The sequence below is a fragment of the Martes martes genome (assembly GCF_963455335.1).
Source record: "Martes martes genome assembly, chromosome: 15".
Classification (NCBI taxonomy): domain Eukaryota; kingdom Metazoa; phylum Chordata; class Mammalia; order Carnivora; family Mustelidae; genus Martes; species Martes martes.
In genome coordinates this window covers 64,104,460-64,122,670 of record NC_137903.1, presented here as the reverse complement: position 1 = coordinate 64,122,670, position 18,211 = coordinate 64,104,460, and the positions used below count along the sequence as shown (strand labels likewise).

Genomic DNA, 18,211 nt, shown 5'->3' with positions numbered 1-18,211 from the left:
TTTATTCACATTCTTGAAATTATGAAAATAATGCACATTTGTTATAAACACGGAAAACCCTGCAGTTGCTCCCCATCTCATTCAGAGTAAAGTCCACTGGCCAAGAGGGTCCTAACTAATGCTGCAACCCTCTTACCCTCTGATCGCATCTTCTAGCACTCTCCCTCTTTCATGCCACCCTGGCCATGTCTACTTCCTTGCTGTTCAGATTTACCAGATCTACCACAGAACCTTTGCACCTTCTCTTCCTCTGCCAAAGAGCGTCCTTCCTACACATATTCTCACAACTGAGGCCTTCTGACTCTCCGTGAACAACGGGGTCCCTCTCTCTGTCCTTTTGCACTTTCAGGAGTGAGTAACCAGCAGGGAGGCTGGGGGTCTTTTTATATAAGCTTTCAACAGTTTTGTTTTTCCTCCTCTAAAGATTGCCTGTTTATATCTTTTGCTGATTTTTCTCTTGGATGAGTTGTCTTAGCTTTCATTTTTCGAAATTTTGTTGATTGAATTCTAAACCTGTAGAAAGCTTTAGGAATGAAGCTGTTCATCACAGAGTCCTTTACAGTGGTGAAAAAGTGGAAACAAACCACCTCCAATGCAGAAATAGTAAGTGAGTACTGGAGGCATTGTTGTGCAACCATTAAAAAGGCAATTCGGTAGACCTATGAAGTAGCAGAAAACATGAAATATAGATCCATGTGAAATAACATGAAAATATAATGTTAAATTATAATACTAACAGGAAAAAATAGGGAAAAATTTTTCAGGGAAAACGTTTTTGCATAGAATAATTATCATTTATAAATAATGAACATCTTGGAAGGCAGTCTGCCGTCGGGGGGCCGAAGAGTGGCTGTGTTTGAATTAAGGGTGATTCTGATTATCTTGTACTTTCCTGCACTTTCATAATGAGTTGATTTACTTGAAAATGAAAAGTGATTGTAGATAAATTTTAAAAACTATTACACGAATCATAACAAATGTAATGAAAGTCATAAGTAATACAAACAGGGAAATATTCTTCCAGAATCCCCTTACTTCTAAGAAATCAAACAACTCCCTTCCCCCTTTGCCTTGGAATCCTTGCCTGTGGGGTTGTAAAAGCTGTAGGTAGTGAGGAGCAGATATTCACTTCACAATGAACCATGAGTATTAAATCCAGCATCTGCGGGGCAGGGGGCTTGAGGGGACTGTGCCAAAGTGAAGCGAGTAGCAAGAAGCTATGTGGTACCAACGTGTTATGCAAAGTCATTCTGCCGATCAAGGCTGGCTCCGGGTGGGTCAGCCTCTAAGGCACTGGCCCACACAGCCGCACATCTAGCAGCCGCCATCTGCCCCTGTTAACGAACGCTGTAGGCCTCGCGGCGTCCGGCTGCCTCAGAGAAAGCAAGCCAAGTGTGGGGTCAGAAACACACCTGCTAAAGGGGTGGGGTGTGAGTCTCAGAGAAGGTACGAGTCCATCCACAGCCTTGAAGGGAACCCGTCTCCCTGGCCCTGAGGACCAGGAAGGGCCCAAGGTCAGTACGCGGTCCAAATGGTGGGCGAGATGGTATCTGGACTACGGCTCTAGACAGGCCCGAGCTCAACCCCAGATCTAGACCTTTGGCATGTCGTGAACCCCTCTGAGCCTCATTGTAAAGTCACCGTTACAGTAAGGACTGAATGAGAAAACTCCCACCTGCTTCAACCAGTGGTTGTCATCAATACTCAGTGTGTCTATCGTTCCCGCTGCGGTGAAAGTTAGTTGCTCCATGAAAGGGAGCAAACCCCTCGCAGGGGAGGTCCGGCTGCCTCTGGTGCTGTGGTCAATGAGCTGGGCACCACCCCCAGCACAGGCACCCCCAGACTGCTGCCACAGCCTTCCTGAACACACATGACTTCCTGTTTTCTACACTCTCAGCCTGCAATGTCATCTCCAGCCGTGTCGGAGCCTGGGGGTGAGGCTGGGCCGCAGCAGGACCTGGGGCTCAAGGTTAAGGCTGCAGGAGGCTGGGTCAGGCGGCTCGGAACCCGGCTGATCTTACCTGCACTGTGGTCTTTAGGAGGAATATTGATGCCATGAGTGCCTGTGTACTGAGAGCTTACCCTGTGAGGTAGCTGGGACGTGATTCCATTAGTGACACAGATGGTTAAGCGCCAGAGCCAAGACTTGTGCTCAAGTCCTCCACCTTTGAAGGATTGGTTTTTGCTGTGATGCCCAAGTGTTTCCTGTTAAGGGGGACACCAGCTGGACGTGGGTGCGATTTTAAAGGCTGCCTTATAGGAGTGGGACAGTCTGTGTTCTTTGTGCTTCTGAAGGCAGAGGTAGGACCAAAGCTGTTTTTGAACAACTCTGAAAATGTTAGCTCTCCACCAGTGACTGGTGAGTGGTGAGCACACTGTCACCCAGGGTATTCAAGCAGAGGCTGAAGGTATCCGAGGAGAAATGCCTACAGAAGGTGGGAGGCCCTCTGGAGAACTCGGAATTCCAGAAGCGCCAGGATAAAGTGGAAAGACAAGGGAATTCACGTCAGATGCACGTGAGAACTTTCCTGCTTCAACTTCCTTATCCGAAAAATAGAGTCGGTAGTAATTCTGCCCCGGCCCTAAAGAGCTGTTCTGAGGATTCAATCAGATAACGCGAGGGCAAGTCTACACTGAGTGCAGGCCAGGAGAGCTCAGAAACGCCTCCCTGTCTCCTCAGCTCCCAGGCCCTTCATGGGTCTTTGTCGTCTGATTTTATCCTCATACACTTGAAAGGCGGGCGTCTTCATGGTGAGCGGGGGAGCCGCGCGGGTTCCATCCCCACCCCCCCGCCTTGGCAGGAGTGAGGGGTGGGGAGGCCTGGTCCACTCCTGCGGCTGCTGCGTGGCCCTGCAAGGCCTCTGTGGTGGCAGAGACGGCTCAGCGCCCGATCTCTCCATGCATCTGCATAACTCCCCGGGCCGTCAGTCTTCTCAGCCCTCGGGCAGGTGCGGGAACTGAAGTTCAGAGAGGTTAAGGAAGCAACCCCCAAACACAGAGCCAGGAGGAGGCCGGTTCCGAACTGGAATCTTCGTCTTTCCGGCTCCAAGGCCTATGATCTTTCCTATTCTCAAGTGGCCTCGTGGGGAGGGGAATAAGCGAGTGAAACCAAAAGGTATCACTTGTGCTTTCCTGGGCTTGCTGGGGCGAGGGCACCAGACATGAAACGCCCCTAAGCTGCTGGGACCACCTGCGAAAACCTGGCAATGAGGGTGTGAGTCTAGGGCTAGGTGAGAACTCTGGGTCCTGCACGCGCAGGTGAGTCTCTCCCCCGCCCCGCCCCCAGGCGGAGAGGCAGGAAAAGTCCCAGGAACCCCACCCAGCTCTGAGGAAGTCACTCTTCTCCTCCGGTCTCGGTTTATACCTGAGTCGCTTAGGCCCCATAAAACAACCCCGCCGACGTCCTGTATTCTCACAGAATCAAGCTCGATCAGGCGCAGGAAGCAATTTTAAAAGTACAGATTGGCGGCCGCCTGGGTGGCGCAGTTGCTTAGGCCTCCTTCTTGGCTCAGGTCATGATCCCCGCGTCCTGGAACCGAGTCCCGCAGCGGGCGCCTTGCTCCACAGGGGGTCTGCTTCTCCCTCTGACCTTCTCCCCTCTCGTGCTCTCTCTCTCAAATAAATAAATAAAATCTTTCAAAAAATGTACAAATTGGGGTTCAAGTGCGAGGGATCCTTACCAGTCGGAAGAGAGGGAGCCCGGCAGTCCCTCTGCTCCCAGTCGGGGCCCGGGGGCGAGAGGAGGACGTTGGCTGGAGGGCGACGGCAGGGGGGTGTGTGACCAGCCTTCTCGTGGCCAAACCAGGCGGACTGAGACCTGCTTTTCCCGTTCGCAGAAGCTCATGGTCCGACTGGGACGCAATACAGTTCAAACACACCTCACCCAGAGAAACGAGACTCTGTAAGGACAAGTGCCTCCCCCAGGCTGCCCTCTGCCCACCCGCCCGCAATATTCCTGTGAATGGTCAGCGCCGGGAAAGTTCCTGAACTGGCGGCTTTTGTAGAGACAACAGGGTGTAGAGAGCCGGCGGGGCTTGCGCTCACTCATGAGACTCGTAACGTTTTTAGATGCCGTGGGCTGCGGGTCCAGAGACTCTGTGATCCCTCTGCGGTTGCCGTGGAGTCTCCTCCGGGCGTCCCACGTAGCCTGTTCCAGGTCCCGCACCACGTCGCAGGCAGACTCCGGCTTATTAGGCTTCAAGTAAAAAACATGGTGGCACGAGGGGTGGGGGTCTTCAGAGCAGGAAGGTGCTCCCTGAGCTCCTGTGAAGCGGGGCGGGGTGGGGGGGGGTCGTCGGGGGGGGGTGGGCAGCATCTGGAGCTGGGTGGGGACTGGAGGCCAGAGCCCACGGTACATCGTCCACTCACTGCACGTGGCCGCGGGAAGACTGTGCGTGTCGGGGGCGGGAGCCTGAGACAACACCGGGTCATCGAGGTGCTCGTCCGGGAGATGGTTTTCGTCGCTCTGGGCATGAGCACTAGACGGGACTCTAGGGAAGGCTGTTCATGCAGGATCCTGAGCCTGAGCCCCCCCCCCCCGCCCCCCACTGGGACCATGTGATGGGGAGGGAGGCCCTCCCTCTGCTGAGACCCCTCACCCTGCCCCCCCCCCCAAGACTGTGCAGGCTAACGTCCTGGCCACTGGGACCTGGGGTGGCATAAAGGTTTTCCCTCCAGGTGAGATCAGCAGGTTTCTGACCAGCACGATATGAAGACCCCTGTGAAGAGAAGGAGAACTCTGCAGATGGTGACTGACACCGTCCCACATGCTGGCCGCCCACCACAGGTCCTCTGCATGCGCCCCAGGGTCTGGTCTGTGGGAGCGGAGGCCAAGGCCACCCTGGGCGGAGCTCCGCTGAGAAGATTTTCAAGCAGGAGGGGCCGCTGGATTCTCTCCAGGAGAGGCGGTTTTCTGGTGGGATGGTACCCTGCTGGCCCATGGCAGAGGCCCGTGTGACGGCAGGGGGCCGGGAAGGGATGAGGGTCCGGCTTCCCACTTCAGCCAGGCCCTGGCGGTCCTGAGCTATATCGTGCTGGTGATGGGGACTGTCGTAAGCATCTGGGCCAGTGACCTCCTGGCTGTGGACAAGGTCAGGCTCTAGGCCAGGCTCCCCCCTTACCCCCCCAGCGTTCTAATCTTGTGTCCAGTACTGGGACTACGGGAGTGAGCAAGGCGGGCTCCTCCGAGGCTTTGGCTTCTTGTTCTGCCAGGTGTCATCGTGCTTGTGTTTTACCCAGAATACCTAGAATCCCCTAAAATATCACTGCCCGCCTGGCCCCCAGGCGGACGGCCTGATCATCTGGGAGCTTGCCTGACTAACACCTAGATGTGCTCCCCACGTCTGGAGCCCACCTGGACTTCAGTTTCTGTACTTGCCGTATGTCTGTCCAGACGCAAGGGTCTGGCGCACGGGTCCCCCGTTAGGCCTGGAAAATAGGGTCTCCTTATTTTCCAGATTTGCTGAGGGTGCCTTGGGCAGGGGGCCAGAGAATGGTCTGTGGAGGTCCGGGTTGGATGGAAAAAAGGCTCAGGGGGTCAGATCCTACCCCAGCCTCCTGCTTTGCAAATAGGGCTTGTCGCCTTCCCCCTGGTGACCATCACGAGTAGGCCTGTGCTGAGAGGCTACTGTTAGGTTGTCTTTGTTCTCGTCAACACAACTTCTCTGATAGGAAGGCAGCATTTTCTAAATGGGAAATCATGTGACTGCTCAGAATACCTCCCCCTCATCAAATGCCCCCCCGGTTTAATGGTGAGGGCAGGATCTGGTTAGCCGTGCAGCTTCGAACACCCAGAAGTCAGACACATCAGCGTCTCTCGTCCTACCTAGTTGAAAAGTCCTTGATGAAATTTGACCCTTTCTTCCTAAAAAAGAAAAGAAAAGAAAGAAAAAGAAAAAATGTGTTGGCGGTGATTTGGGGGTGGGGGGACAATTACAGTGACAACAACAGCTGGCCTGGAGCACTCATGACGCGCGGGGTTGGGCACCTGCAGTCCTCACTACCACCTGGTGAGGCACAGAGGGGGGTTAGCGCCATCTTCCAGATGAGGAAACTGAGGCTTAAGGAAGTCGAGGAGCACACAGTTGGGAAGTTCACAGAAAACACAGCGTATAAGGACGGAGGCCTTAATTTCATTCTCCATGTTGGCCTGTGAGACGTGTCTTTCTTGTAGGGTATGTGTGTGCGAGGCTGCACCTATGAGATGTTGCCCCCTTCCCAAATCCCAACCCTGGAGACCCCCTGGCCCAGGCTCCTGCCCAGACCCAGTCAGTGAGAAGCAGGGGGAGATGGGGGGGGGGAGCCAGGACGGAGAGTCTGAGCGAGACCCTCGGTCACTTTCTGGGCCCCTGCTCAGACCCTGGGTTCTCCTGGGTGCTGTGGACCTGGGGCAGAGGACGGGAACCGTGAGAGAAAACAATCGTAGCTGTGGAGAAAAGCAGCCACCATCCCCCATGTTAAATACCCACCTTCCTTCGCGACCGGATGTAACAAGGGTATGAGAAGGTGTGCGAGGGGCTCAGGGAAGGAGGCAAACACCTCTCTGCCCCGGCGCTGAGGGTGCAGGGAAGAAGCTAGAACCAGGGAGCCAGTGTCTCTGCCTCATGCCTTTGAGAGGGCATCCTGGGAAACTCTGCTGTTCGAGGGAAGCCCCTCGACCCAGTGTAAGCTACAGCCTTAGCCCCACGAAGGCAGGGACTCAGAAGACCTTACCCACCTCTTGGACATCACTGTTCTGGAAGAAATGAACAAAAACATCTACCAATATATTTTTTTTATTTTATTTTCACCACATCCTTAAGGTGGTGACATTTTACAGATGAAGAAACTGAGGCCCAGAGAGGTGAGGTGACTTGTCCAAGACCACACAGCTACTTAGTGGCAAGGGAGGGACTAGAATCCAGCTGACACCCACTCCAGGGCTCCTTCTCTTTCAGCATTCCCTGGCACTGAGCAGGTGCCCAAGAAATAGTTAATCAGTTACCTCATTGAATTAGGCCCTGGGGCGCACCTGGGTGGCTCAGTGGGTTAAAGCCTCTGCCTTCAGCTCAGGTCATGATCCCAGGGTCCTGGGATCGAGTCCCGCATCGGGCTCTCTGCTCAGCGGGGAGCCTGCTTCCTCCTCTCTCTCTGCCTGCCTCTCTGCGTACCTGTGATCTCTGTCAAATAAATAAAATCTTAAAAAAAAAAAAAAATGAATTAGGCCCTGGGTCCCTTGTGGAACTTTCCGTGTTACCACTGCCTTCCGCAGGCCCATCGCTCCCAGCACAAGTACAGCTGGACTGGGTGGATGGCGGATCCCTACCCCAGGAAATATGTTGCGGTTAATATCCTCTCCTCGGCCAAACCACACACAACAGACTTGTCATGGGCCATAAAATCATGTTGCTCTTTAAAAAGAAAGAAAGAAAACCTGTCCCTGTTACTTATCTCTGGGGGAGGCAACCAGTCTCCTCCCCCATTGCGCTGGCTCTGCACAACACGAAGAAATATTTCTTCTCATTTGTTCTAAATTTACTGTCCAGTAATTTTTCTGTCCTCATTTTATGTGACAGGCAGCTGAGGGATTTTCTCCCAGCCTTTTTTCTGAATCTCAACCACCCCAATAAATTGCTGCTGACACCTCTGCTCCATTCCTAAAAGAAAAAAATCACCCCAGCGTTGGTGGCCTTTGTCGGGGGGGTGGCCTGCCTCCTGGAGGGCTTCGGACCCTTACTTGTGGTCAGCGGGGGTCCTGTGGCTCTGCCTCAGGGCCAGAGGACAGGCCAACTTTGCATCTTTGCTGAAAACCACAGGATATCTAATGAACGGCTCCCCTGCACCCCTGTGCTCAAAGCACAGCCATTGGTCTCCAGCCCTCCAGCCCGTACAGCCTAGGAGGAGGGGAATCTCAGAATCTGTCTTATGCGTGTGGGGTGCTTTGCGGGGGTCAGAATCAGCTATTGAATCCCCAGGGGCGAAGGTGGGGGGAGAAGAGTCTCACTGAGGGAAGGGGTCCTGCTACCAAGGGGGAGCTGGAAGAGGAGGGAGCTCGAAGTGGGTCGGAAAGTTCTGGGGAGCTCAAAGAGGAGCAGAAGAGGCGGTGTGGGGGAGGCGTGGGGGACGCATGGGGGAGCTGGGCCTGGGTTGGAAGCTTACAAAGAGATCAGCCACCAGGGACCCAAGAGGACCTGAATCAGGGTGGGAGTAGAAGGTTTGAGATTGGGATTCAGGGACGTTAGAGGAGGAACCCGGGGGCAGCCTGGGATCACCTGCTCCCATAGTGCGGGTGGTGGAGGGAGGGTAGATGCCCAAACGCTGCTCCTGGAGAAGGGTGGGCAGAGCCATGCGAGGGGGGCTCACTGCCTGGCAGAGTCCTGGGGACAGCCTCTCGCTTGCTGCTAACTAGGGGGTGTCCTCTGTGTTTCCATGCGGGGCTTTGGGGAGGATCTGGTAAGTTATTCCATTAAAGGCGTGTCTGGCACATAGTAAACACTGAAGAAATGTTAGTTCTCACCCTGCTTAATGGAAGAGGCGACTGAAAGAGGGTGAATACTTTGCCCTGAGTCAAACCACCGGACGCGCGCGACATCCACTCCCACAGCTGCGACGGAGGGCTGCAGATGGCCACCAGGGGGCACCCTGGCCTTGGAGACGCTGGCACTGGGGGCCCACAGCCCCGTTCCCTGGCTCGCTCAGTGGAGGCCGGTGCTAGGACCCTTTGCAGGCGGAGTTGCTGCCCACATCCCCAGCAGGAAGTACAATCTAAAATCCACATCTTCTCACTCGCAGTGCAGTGAGCTTTCAAACAAACGTGCTCTGATTTAACCAGAACATTTACCATACCGCCTTCCCCACTCCCTTTGCACAGTAATGCCAGCGCCAGCTAGATGTGCACTGCTGGTTTGACAAGGGTTAATATGGCTGTGAGGACTCCGGGTTCATCTGCAAACTGGGCTGGAGCAAGCTAGATGGAGTTCTGAGCTACATTTTGTAGGCCGCATCAGACTTTACCAGACGGCAGGGTTGCCCGGAGAGAGAGGGAGAGAATATGTAGAGGGAACAGTGCATGCAAAGGCACAGAGGCAGAGTCTGGAAGAACAAGGTGTGTCCCGGGAATTTTAAGTGCAGGAGGGAAGGGAGGGGGCAGGGACAGATGAAGCTGAGGCCGTGGGGCTGGGACCCGTAAGCAGGGAGCCTGCCAGGTTCGGGCGGGGACGGGGCTCCCCAAATACACCTTTGTCTATTGCTCACGAGACCCCCTGGGGCCCAGCCCCACACCCTACCACCCTGAGCGGGAGACCCTGCTGAGCGCCTGGCACTGAGGAAACTTCGAGTCAGGAGGGGAGAGTTAACCCAAATTCTCACGGTCCTAATTACTGATATTATTCAAACATCAATCCTGTTCTCTGCCTGCGAGTGGGCCTTAGGGAGCTACATACCCTAATTCAGGTGAGGTCATTCATCCAGACATGGGAGTTCTATTAGGGCGTGGTTCATGTGGGAGGTCGCACACAGCTGGGCTCCAGTGGGCCCAAGGCACCATCCTACGTGCACTGGACAGCTTCACCTTCCACCTAGTTTCTATTTCTTTCCGGTCTTCCCAGCATCTGAGGCCCCACCAAGCATCACGTCTGGCTGTTAGTGGAGGCTGGGTTTTCCCCAGAGCTGGCTCAGGGGTTCGGGAGGAAAGTTGTGGTCAGAAGGGGTAGGGAATGGATCCAGTCGCCCCACTTGCCAGGATTTCCTGGCCCAGTCAGTCATGGGGCCACCTTGGGATGGTGGGCACGTGTGCTGTCACGCTGGTCCTGGCTGATCAGTCTCATCTCTTGGCACAGGGGCACAGAGCTTCGGCCTGCTGGACCCCAAACTGTGCTACCTGCTGGACGGAATCCTCCTCATCTATGGTGTCATTATCACTGCCCTGTTCCTGAGAGCAAAGGTGGGTACCGTGGGCCTTGGGGAGAAGGCGTGGGCTCCCCTGCTTGGTGCATGTTCAGAAGGGCCTTAGTGTTGGCAAGTCTCAAGCACGGGTAGGGCCCGGAGCTTGGTGTCCATGGCCAAGCAGGGACCAGCCAAGCCCGCAGCTTGGGTGGCCGGGGAGGGGGCGGGGTGGTGTCTGCCACGGCCCCGGGCGCGTGGGCGGAGAGTGGGAGGCGGTTTCCTCCTGAGGAGCCATACAGAGGAGCACACATCAGAGCGTCCCAGGGCAGGGTCACTGCTGGCAGGAAAGGGGCTTGTGTCCCAGACACCCGAGAGCGGGCGCTGGGGCACCCACCGTGTCTTCCCGGGCTCTGCTGTCCCGCCGCTGCTGGAGGCCGAAGCAGCCTGTCTCTGGAAACCTCGGCGTCCCTATCAGTGCGCGCGAGGCGGGCCCAGAGCCTGGGTTTGCGGCTGGTGCCGTCCTGAGCCTGCATTTCTTGAAAGGGCCGGACTGGGGGCGGCCGCGGTGCCCGCAGCGGGCGGGACGTGGCTCGGTCCCTGCGACCGCTTCGGTCCTCGCGCCTACCGCCCTTCCGGACCGCGGACTTCGGCAAAAGTCTTCATTTGTAGAACGGTCTTACGTACTCATTTTCTTTTTAAAAGTGTGAGCAGAGCTGTCCTAGATGACCTCTCGGGGGGCTCCAGGGCTGTGCCCCCGAGCATCGCCGTTTCTCTCCCTCGGGCGGCGGGAACAGCGCCGAGGGCGAGGCTCCGCTCCGCGCGCCTCGGCCGGTCCTCGAGGACACTAAGCGGGAGCGACGCGGCGACGCACGAGGTCTCGAGAGGAGCGGGGACCCCCGTGCAGCCACCGCTCACCTCGGAGTCGCCCCGGCGCGGAGCGGGACTCTAACCCGGCCTCCCTCTCTCCCAGTTCCAGTTCTGCAGGAGCGCGGCCGCCCCCGGGGACCCGCAGGCCCCCAACCAGCTCTACAACGTAAGTGTGTCCGCCCGCGGCCGCCTCGCCCCAGCCCGCGGGTTCTCCAGTCCGCACGCGGCACAGGAACCGTCCCGCAGCGAGCCCTCCCGGCCCTCCTGCCCGCGGCTGGCCGGGCCCCTGCGGGTGGGAGGGGGTCAGTGGGCCTCCAGGGTAGCAGGGAGCAGATTTCCTCTCCCTGTACAGTGGGACTTGGGTCCGATCCGTTTACACACGCGCTCACACGCACGCGCACGCACACGAGTCAGGGCACTGCATGCTGTCTGAGATGCCCTGTGAGAGGCTGGTCCCCAGCGGGCCCCCAGCTTTCACTCAGACCGCAGTCCCTGCTCCTTTCTCTGAGAGCCACCACCCAGAGGGGACTCCCGGTCCAGCGGTCCGTCCTCCTGAGGGTGTCTTTCCTGGCTCTGAGGCTTTCCTGTCTGTTTTAGGAGCTCAATTTAAGAGGAAGAGAGGAATATGAAGTTCTGGACAAGAGACGAGGCCTGGATCCTGAGATGGGAGGAAAACAGGTAGGGTATTCCTCTGTCTGCCTGTGAGTGTGAGTGAGTGTGAGTGTGCCAGCGGGCGTGCTGAGGACAGACAGGAGAGGGCTCCTCGGAGCCAGCACACTCTATCAGCACAGTGCGTCCTAACACGCAAGGGGCCTGGGGCCCGAGGACAGCCGGAGCCCCAATTGCTTCCACCCCTCCTCTTCCTTCCCCCTGGACTCCATTCTGCATCGCAAGGGACCTCCCACACGGGAACATGGCACTTGGCCCTTGCGACCAAGCACCACCCACCACCTCCCCTTAAACTGCTTGGCCACCCTGAGAAGCAGGCCCCCAAAAGGACAGATCTGGTGAAGAGGTCCAGGCAGGAAGGGCCCAAGGCCGTTGGACACGGAATTCTGGGCACCAGGTATCCCTCGGAGCAAGGTCCGGTTCCAGGCTCCTAGTGGCTCTGTTCTCTTGGCTGTGAACTCTGCACCCTGGGGGGAGGGGAGGCTGGACGAGGCCAGGGCAGGGTCCTCTTATAAACAGGGTTCAGGGGTGCCTGGGCAGCTCAGGCAGTTAAGCGTCTGACTTTGGTTCAGGTCATGATCTCGGGGTCCTGGGATGGAGCCCCTTGTTGGGCTCCCCAGTCAGCGGGGAGTCTGCTCCTCCTTCTCCCTCTGCCCTTCCCCCACTCATGTTCTCTCCATCTCTCTCAAATAAATAAAATCTTTAAAAAAAAAAAAAAGGCAGGGTTCAGCCCAAAAGCCTAGGCTGCCCAGGTTTTAGGACACTGCTGCCTGACAGTGCCCAGTGGCCCTTGATGCTTCTGGCCACACCTGTCCCCCCAGCCCCACACTGTCTGAGCCCTGCCCTGTGCCGGGCACGTTGTTGCTAGAGCCAACGGGCGGGGAGGGGACACTGGCAGTTTCCTTGGTCCCTGCCGTCCAGCCTCAGCTCGCCTCTCCTCTTTTTCCTTAGAGGAGGAGGGGTGAAGGGGGGTTGGGGGTCATTAGGGCTTGCTGGGCAGTGACTGGCCCTGCTCTAAGTGAGGGTACTTGGCACCTTTTGTTTGCAGCCACTTGTGACACATTTGGCACTGTCTCTGCAAGGGGACAGAAATGGGCTATCAGCAGAAACGCCCGAGGCCAGCCCTGGGCAATACTGGGCTGAGGAGGCCCTGTGGGGGGGGATTGGTGTGAAGCCAGGGAGTGTGTGTGTGTGTGTGTGTGCGCGCGCGCACGCACGCTAAGAAGTAGGAGCCCCAGTAGAGCTGTGAGGGCAGGGGTGGCAGGGGCAGGGCTGTAGGAGGGAGCAGGGCCGGGGCGGGGGCAGGCAGGGCTGGCCCAGGGTATGAGGAGGGGGTGGCGGGGAGGGTGCTACTACTGTCCTGGCCTGGAGCCCCGTCTCTCCACCCCTAACCTGCCCCCCCGTCTTTCCCAGCAGAGGAAGAGGAATCCTCAGGAAGTCGTGTACAATGTGAGTACAGGCGGACGTTGGGGGGAGGGCTCCGGGTGGCACTGCTCCCTGCCCTGCGTCTTTGCCTCACTTGACCTTCACCTTCCTGCGCCACGGGACTCACCTGCTTGCTGCCTGCAGGGACTGGCTGTTCGAAGGACACCCCCTTCCCTTGCCTTCTCCCCTTCCATCCCTGGGTCTGCTGTTGGTGGTGCTGGGGGACAGCAAGGTCGGGCTGGGCAAGAAAGCGGGGGCGAGCCCCTCGGGGGGGCTCCTGCTCCCAGAGGCCAGAGTCTGTTCCCAAGTGTCACCTCTTGTTGGAAGGTCAGCTCGCCACCTGGGTGTGGATCTGATTGTGGTTTTCAGGCTGTTGGTTTGGGGCTGCCCTGAAGGGGACGGTTGCAGGTAACCTCCTGGGAGCAGAGCCCCCTCTTCTTCCTTCCTGCATATGGGGGATGCACGGCCCATGGCCTTGGACATATAAAGAGACACGTAGCTCAGGTAGATGGTGCTGGCGACTCCGGGTGAGCCCTTGCACTGTCCTCATTCAGGTGCTTCGGCTTTGTGTCTTCAAACCTAGGTTGAGCTTCTCGGTTCAGTGCAAAAGGGCCGGCCGCTCAGAGAATGTTCCAAAGGGGGTGCCTGGTGGCTCAGATGGTTGAGTGTCTGCCTTCCGCTTGGGTCATGATCCCAGGGCCCCGGGGTCCCGGGATCAAGTTCCACGTGGGGCTCCCTGCTCAGCGGGGAGCCTGCTTCTCCCACCGGCTGCTGAAAAGAATGTTCCAAAGGGCGAGGGGCTGGTTGTGGACAGAGAGGCTAGTGTGAATAAGGACTGGAGCTTTGACTGTGGGAGCTCCCTGCCAGGTAGGAAGTCGAGAGGCTTCCTGTCGGGCGGAAGCCCACCGTTTCCTGCGTTAGTTAGGAAACTCAGCGTCTCACGCCCTCTGCTTTTTCCAGGCGCTGCAGAAAGACAAGATGGCGGAGGCCTACAGTGAGATTGGGATAAAAGGCGAGGTGAGTGCTCATTCCCAAGGTTTGGCTCAGGGTGGAGATGCCCCCGGGAGGAGGGAGGCCCTCCTCACCTTCTCGAGGTCCCTGCTGTAGGCCTCCGTCCGGGTATCACCAGCAGAACGCCCTGGGGTAGCTCAGGGGCAAAGCGTAACCCAGCTCTTCCCCACTCAACAGCGCCTGAGGCAGTGGGGGAAGGTGATGTTCTTTCAGGAACCAAGTCTAGATCCCAAGACTCACGAAGCTTTGTAAAAAGCAAGGCGAATCTGTCACCATCAGTAATCACCGGGTGCTGACTGTGTGCCACGCTGGGTTCAGAGCTTAGGACTCTGGGACTCAGGGCAAAATGAAAACGCAGGGCCCCTTATTTCTAAAAGATTAAGAATTTCTGAATGATGAGAGCGGAGTGCTGACCCCTCCCGAGTAGGTGCTGCGTAGCTCACGTGTCCCCAAAGCAGGTCTGGTCAGTGCTTTACCAGGTAGGCAGTCTCACGTAATCCCCACAATAATCCAGGGAGAAATGGGTGCCCTGCAAGGCACGGGAGGTGAAACGACTCGCCCGAGGTCACTTAGCTAGTAACTAGGGGAGCCCAGCTGTGAGGGGACTCTGCAGCCAGAGCTGCTCCCACTGCGTAGTTGTCATTCCCAGGGAGCACTGAGGAGTAGCCAGGAGCTCTGCGAGTGGCAGGGACGCCCATTTATTCCAAGCGGCGGGCAACATGGCCAGCTCCCACGCAGCCCGGATTCTAGGACTCGGATGTCTCCGAGCGTGTGAGTGGGGACCAGCAAACCTGGGCCCCATCGAAGCCAGTCCTCACCTCACCTACCGAGTGAGGTCTGACCAGTCGCCTGCAGACCCTTCTTCCCCCCGCCCGGGAAACAGTCACCTCCGACTCTCTGGGGGCCCTGAGAGCTGGGGCTCGAGGAGGAGGCTGCTGCTGATCGACTCTCTGCCCTTTTGGTTCCTTCTCACAGAACCAGCGTCGGAGAGGGAAGGGGCACGATGGCCTTTACCAGGTAAGCGGCCTCTGGTCTGTGCTGCGGGCACCCCCTCCCTGCCTGGTGCTGTCTAATCAGGGGCAAGTCTAGACTCCCCTATTTTGCTTGCTTGGTGGCACCCAGCTCTTGCCATCAGCTGGCCAGGGCCAAAACCCCAAGTCCCAGTTCACGTCCCAGTGCCACATCCGCCAGGAAGGCCCTGGGGCATGGCTGGGATTCAGCCATCCAAGCATATGACTCGGCTCCCACCAGGGGACCACGGGAGCCCCCAGGCACTGGCCACAGAAAAGCAGCAGCTGCCCAGAGGGCTGATGTAAGCAGAGGACACCTGCCTCTCCCCCCACTGCTCTGGGCCCTTGAAAGAACCTTGCCCTGCCCTGTATCCTCAGACCTAATACGATGGGTGGATGGGTGGGAAAACTGAAGGGGGAGAAAAATCAAGAGAAATAATAACTTTAAAAAGAAGATGTTGTTATAGTCGGGTGCCTGGTTTATGCAAATCAGTGTGAAAAATTATGCAAACCAAAGATACCCAGCCTACTTCTCTAAACTATAATCCCCAGCGGGTTCTTATTTGGCTACTTCTGGCTCCCCTGGGCTCTTCAGAGCTTGCTTGAGTGACTCCAACGTGTCAGGCCGCCCAGCTCGCCTGAGTTTAGAATGATGTCAAAGGGCCCTCAGAATGTTCCTGAGTGTGGCTGCTTTGATCTGTCTTCTGGACCAGGGAGAGCTGTTCCAGTGGGATTGGGACCAGCTTGCATTCCCCCCACCCCCAACAAAGAGCATAGGTGTAGTAGGGGGACGTGGGAAGGAGGCTGGGGGGAGAGGGCTGAGGTCAGGGGGCCACTGTCTCCCTGTGACAAGTCCTGGCTTCCTGGAGGCCCAGGTATGAGGGACAGCAAACTCTCTGGAGCAAACCTGATTCCAGCTCAGTGTTCAGGGATGGGGGTGCTCCCCTTCCTCTTGGGTCCAACAGAAAGTTCTTCTAGGCCCACGCACAGGGCAGAGAGTGCATCTCTCCTGCAGCCCTCTGGGAGGCACGAGGGGCTCGTTCCACTTGTTGACCTCTAGGTAGGTTTGTGCCGGTGCGGGGCTCCTGACCCACTTTCCTTTTCTGATTTGCTTTCACCAGGGGCTCAGCACGGCCACCAAGGACACCTATGACGCCCTCCACATGCAGAACCTGCCTCCTCGCTAACAGCACCAACCACAGGCCAGACCCGCGGACACCCAGATTGTTAAAGACACAGGATAAAGCATTTATAACCCAGTTCACGCCCAGTTCACCTCCAAAGTATTCCCTCTTGAGAATTGGATGCTTTGCATTGTTAACATTTGGACATATCCAAATCCAGACCATCCTCCCTGGACTCCGGAGGGGAGAGAGCTCCACCAGGGTCATGGCCCATCCTTGAGGAGTCCGTTGTGAGGGTGGCATGTTTTGGGGGTTTCCGCGGGGGGGGGGGGGAGGGGTCTTCTGGTGCACTGGACACTGGGGACGGGCCCCTCTCCTGGAGGCGCCGGGCTCCTCCCTGGTGGATGGGTACTCCCTGCTCCTCACAGCTGTGTTCTGTCCATGTTTTGTCAAGTCCCCAGAGAAACCCCAAATGTTAGCACATATCCCAATAGCCTTTATTGTTTCCTCGGGATTTGAGTGGCTTTGCTCCTGCTGTAAATTTGGCTTCTGTCGTCAACCTGTGCCTTCATTTCAAGGTCACTTGTCACTTGGGCAAAGGGGCTGTTGTGTCTCCCCGTGAAAGGCCTGGGCAGAGGGGGAGAGGCCGGGTGGGGGGTGGGAGCCGTTCAAGTTGGCTGGAGGAGGGGAGCAGGGCAGCGGCGATGGAGGCTCTGCGAGAGCAGGGCGGGCCCCCCTCGATCAAGGGTACATCCCTCTTTATCGAAACTTAGCATTTGTGGGCTGCGCACTCGGGACCGGACGACAATGAACAAGCCCGGCACGTCCTCACGGAGCTCTCAGCCTCCCGCGGGGGCCGTGAGCTGTCAACTGACGGGCCTCAAGGCACACGGTCGGTGCCACTGTGGACTGCGAACAGCGGGGCGAGGGACGGGGGCGCGCGCACACCCCTTCCAGGCCCCCGTTCACTGCCCGGCGTCCCCGTGAAGGCCTCCGCAGGCGGCACAGCGCCCCGCACCCCGGCAGAGACCCGAGGGCTGCGGCGAGCTGGGGTTGCCTCGGCCGGCTTCCGGCTTCCGCGGTCGCCTCGGCCGGCTTCCGGCTTCCGGGGTCTGGGCGGGCGTCCGGCTTCCGGGGTCGCCTCGGCCGGCTTCCGGCTTCCGGGGTCGCCTGGGCGGGCGTCCGGGAGCGCTGCCGCGTGAGGTGTCGTGTGTGACGCTCTGCTGCCGGGGTGCTAAAGCCCTGCTTACTTTCCGCATAATAAACGCGCTGGCCAAGATGCCGCTTTCACCCCGAGCTGTGCTTCGGCCGCCCGGCAGGTAACGGTGATGCCGGTGATTCCGTCTGGGGCGGCCCAGCCGGGGCCCTTGCCTTGGGGCGAAACTGCCGACTCCCAGCGAGCTGGTGGCTGCTTGGACCCTGCGTGCAGGGACCGGGAGTGCTGCCCTCCGGGCCGGTGGCCGTGCCTCCGGGCCGAGCGGGCGTCCGGCCGGGCCAGGCCTGGAAGGGGCCGGGGAAGCCGCCGGGACCGCAGGGCTCCCAGCCCCGTGGTCAGCTTGGGGGCGACGGGCAGGCGGCAGAGGGCGGCCCCGGAGCAGCCACGGCCGGCAGAGTGGGGGTGTGGGAGTTGCAAACGGCCGCTGACGCCTCCGCACAAACCCTCTGTCCGCAGGGTTTGGGGAGGGCTGGAGGATGACAGAGGTCCCTTTGGGTCAGCTTCTCTCTGAATGTAAAAGTGGTAAAAGCGACCCCAACTCGTCAAGCTGCCAATTAACACTGGGTAGACTTCGAGATCAAAAACCCAAGGTCACGGCTGTTAAAAGCCCCCGGGCATTTGGGATTCCAGCAGGAGCGACTCGCATCTCAGCGAGGCGTGCATGTAACACCTCAGGAAGAGACGGCACTCGATTTGAAACCTGACCTCATGGGGGGAGCTCAATTCCATTCAACAAATATTTACCCTGCACCGACCTGTTTCTGTGCCCAGCACTTTGCAAGCTCCCTGCGAGGACACACAAGAGCCACCGCAGAGCTGGGGAGTTAACAGTTTGCCATTGGATTCCAGCCACATCACGCAAAGAGCAGCATCGCCCGGCCGGGTCATGACACCCAGGGGGGCAGGTAGGAGGGGGAGCTGCCGGGGAGGGGGTGCAGACAGAGTCCAGCCAGGGGCTGGGAAGTGGAGCAGGTTTCATGGGAGGATGGCTTCTGAGGACAGCTGGCCCTAATTAGGCGACCTGGTCA

At 57.9% G+C, this 18,211-nt stretch overlaps 1 protein-coding gene across 3 annotated transcripts in view; it reads left to right on the top strand.

Annotated features, from left to right (window-relative positions):
* The window catches only part of CD247 (CD247 molecule), a 70,357-nt gene extending 53,095 nt beyond the window's left edge, over positions 1 to 17,262 (top strand). For 2 of the 3 annotated variants that reach the window (XM_080824096.1, XM_080824095.1), the window contains exons 2-8: positions 9,816 to 9,919; positions 10,832 to 10,894; positions 11,326 to 11,406; positions 12,814 to 12,846; positions 13,783 to 13,839; positions 14,809 to 14,850; positions 15,965 to 17,242. In XM_080824096.1, coding sequence (XP_080680222.1) covers positions 9,816 to 9,919; positions 10,832 to 10,894; positions 11,326 to 11,406; positions 12,814 to 12,846; positions 13,783 to 13,839; positions 14,809 to 14,850; positions 15,965 to 16,030 — 446 coding nt within the window. In that variant the 3' untranslated portion in view covers positions 16,031 to 17,242. Of the gene's footprint in view, positions 1 to 9,815; positions 9,920 to 10,831; positions 10,895 to 11,325; positions 11,407 to 12,810; positions 12,847 to 13,782; positions 13,840 to 14,808; positions 14,851 to 15,964 lie in introns of all 3 variants that reach the window. The other variant, XM_080824094.1, reaches the window with a different exon arrangement.
* Positions 17,263 to 18,211: the final 949 nt, after the last annotated feature.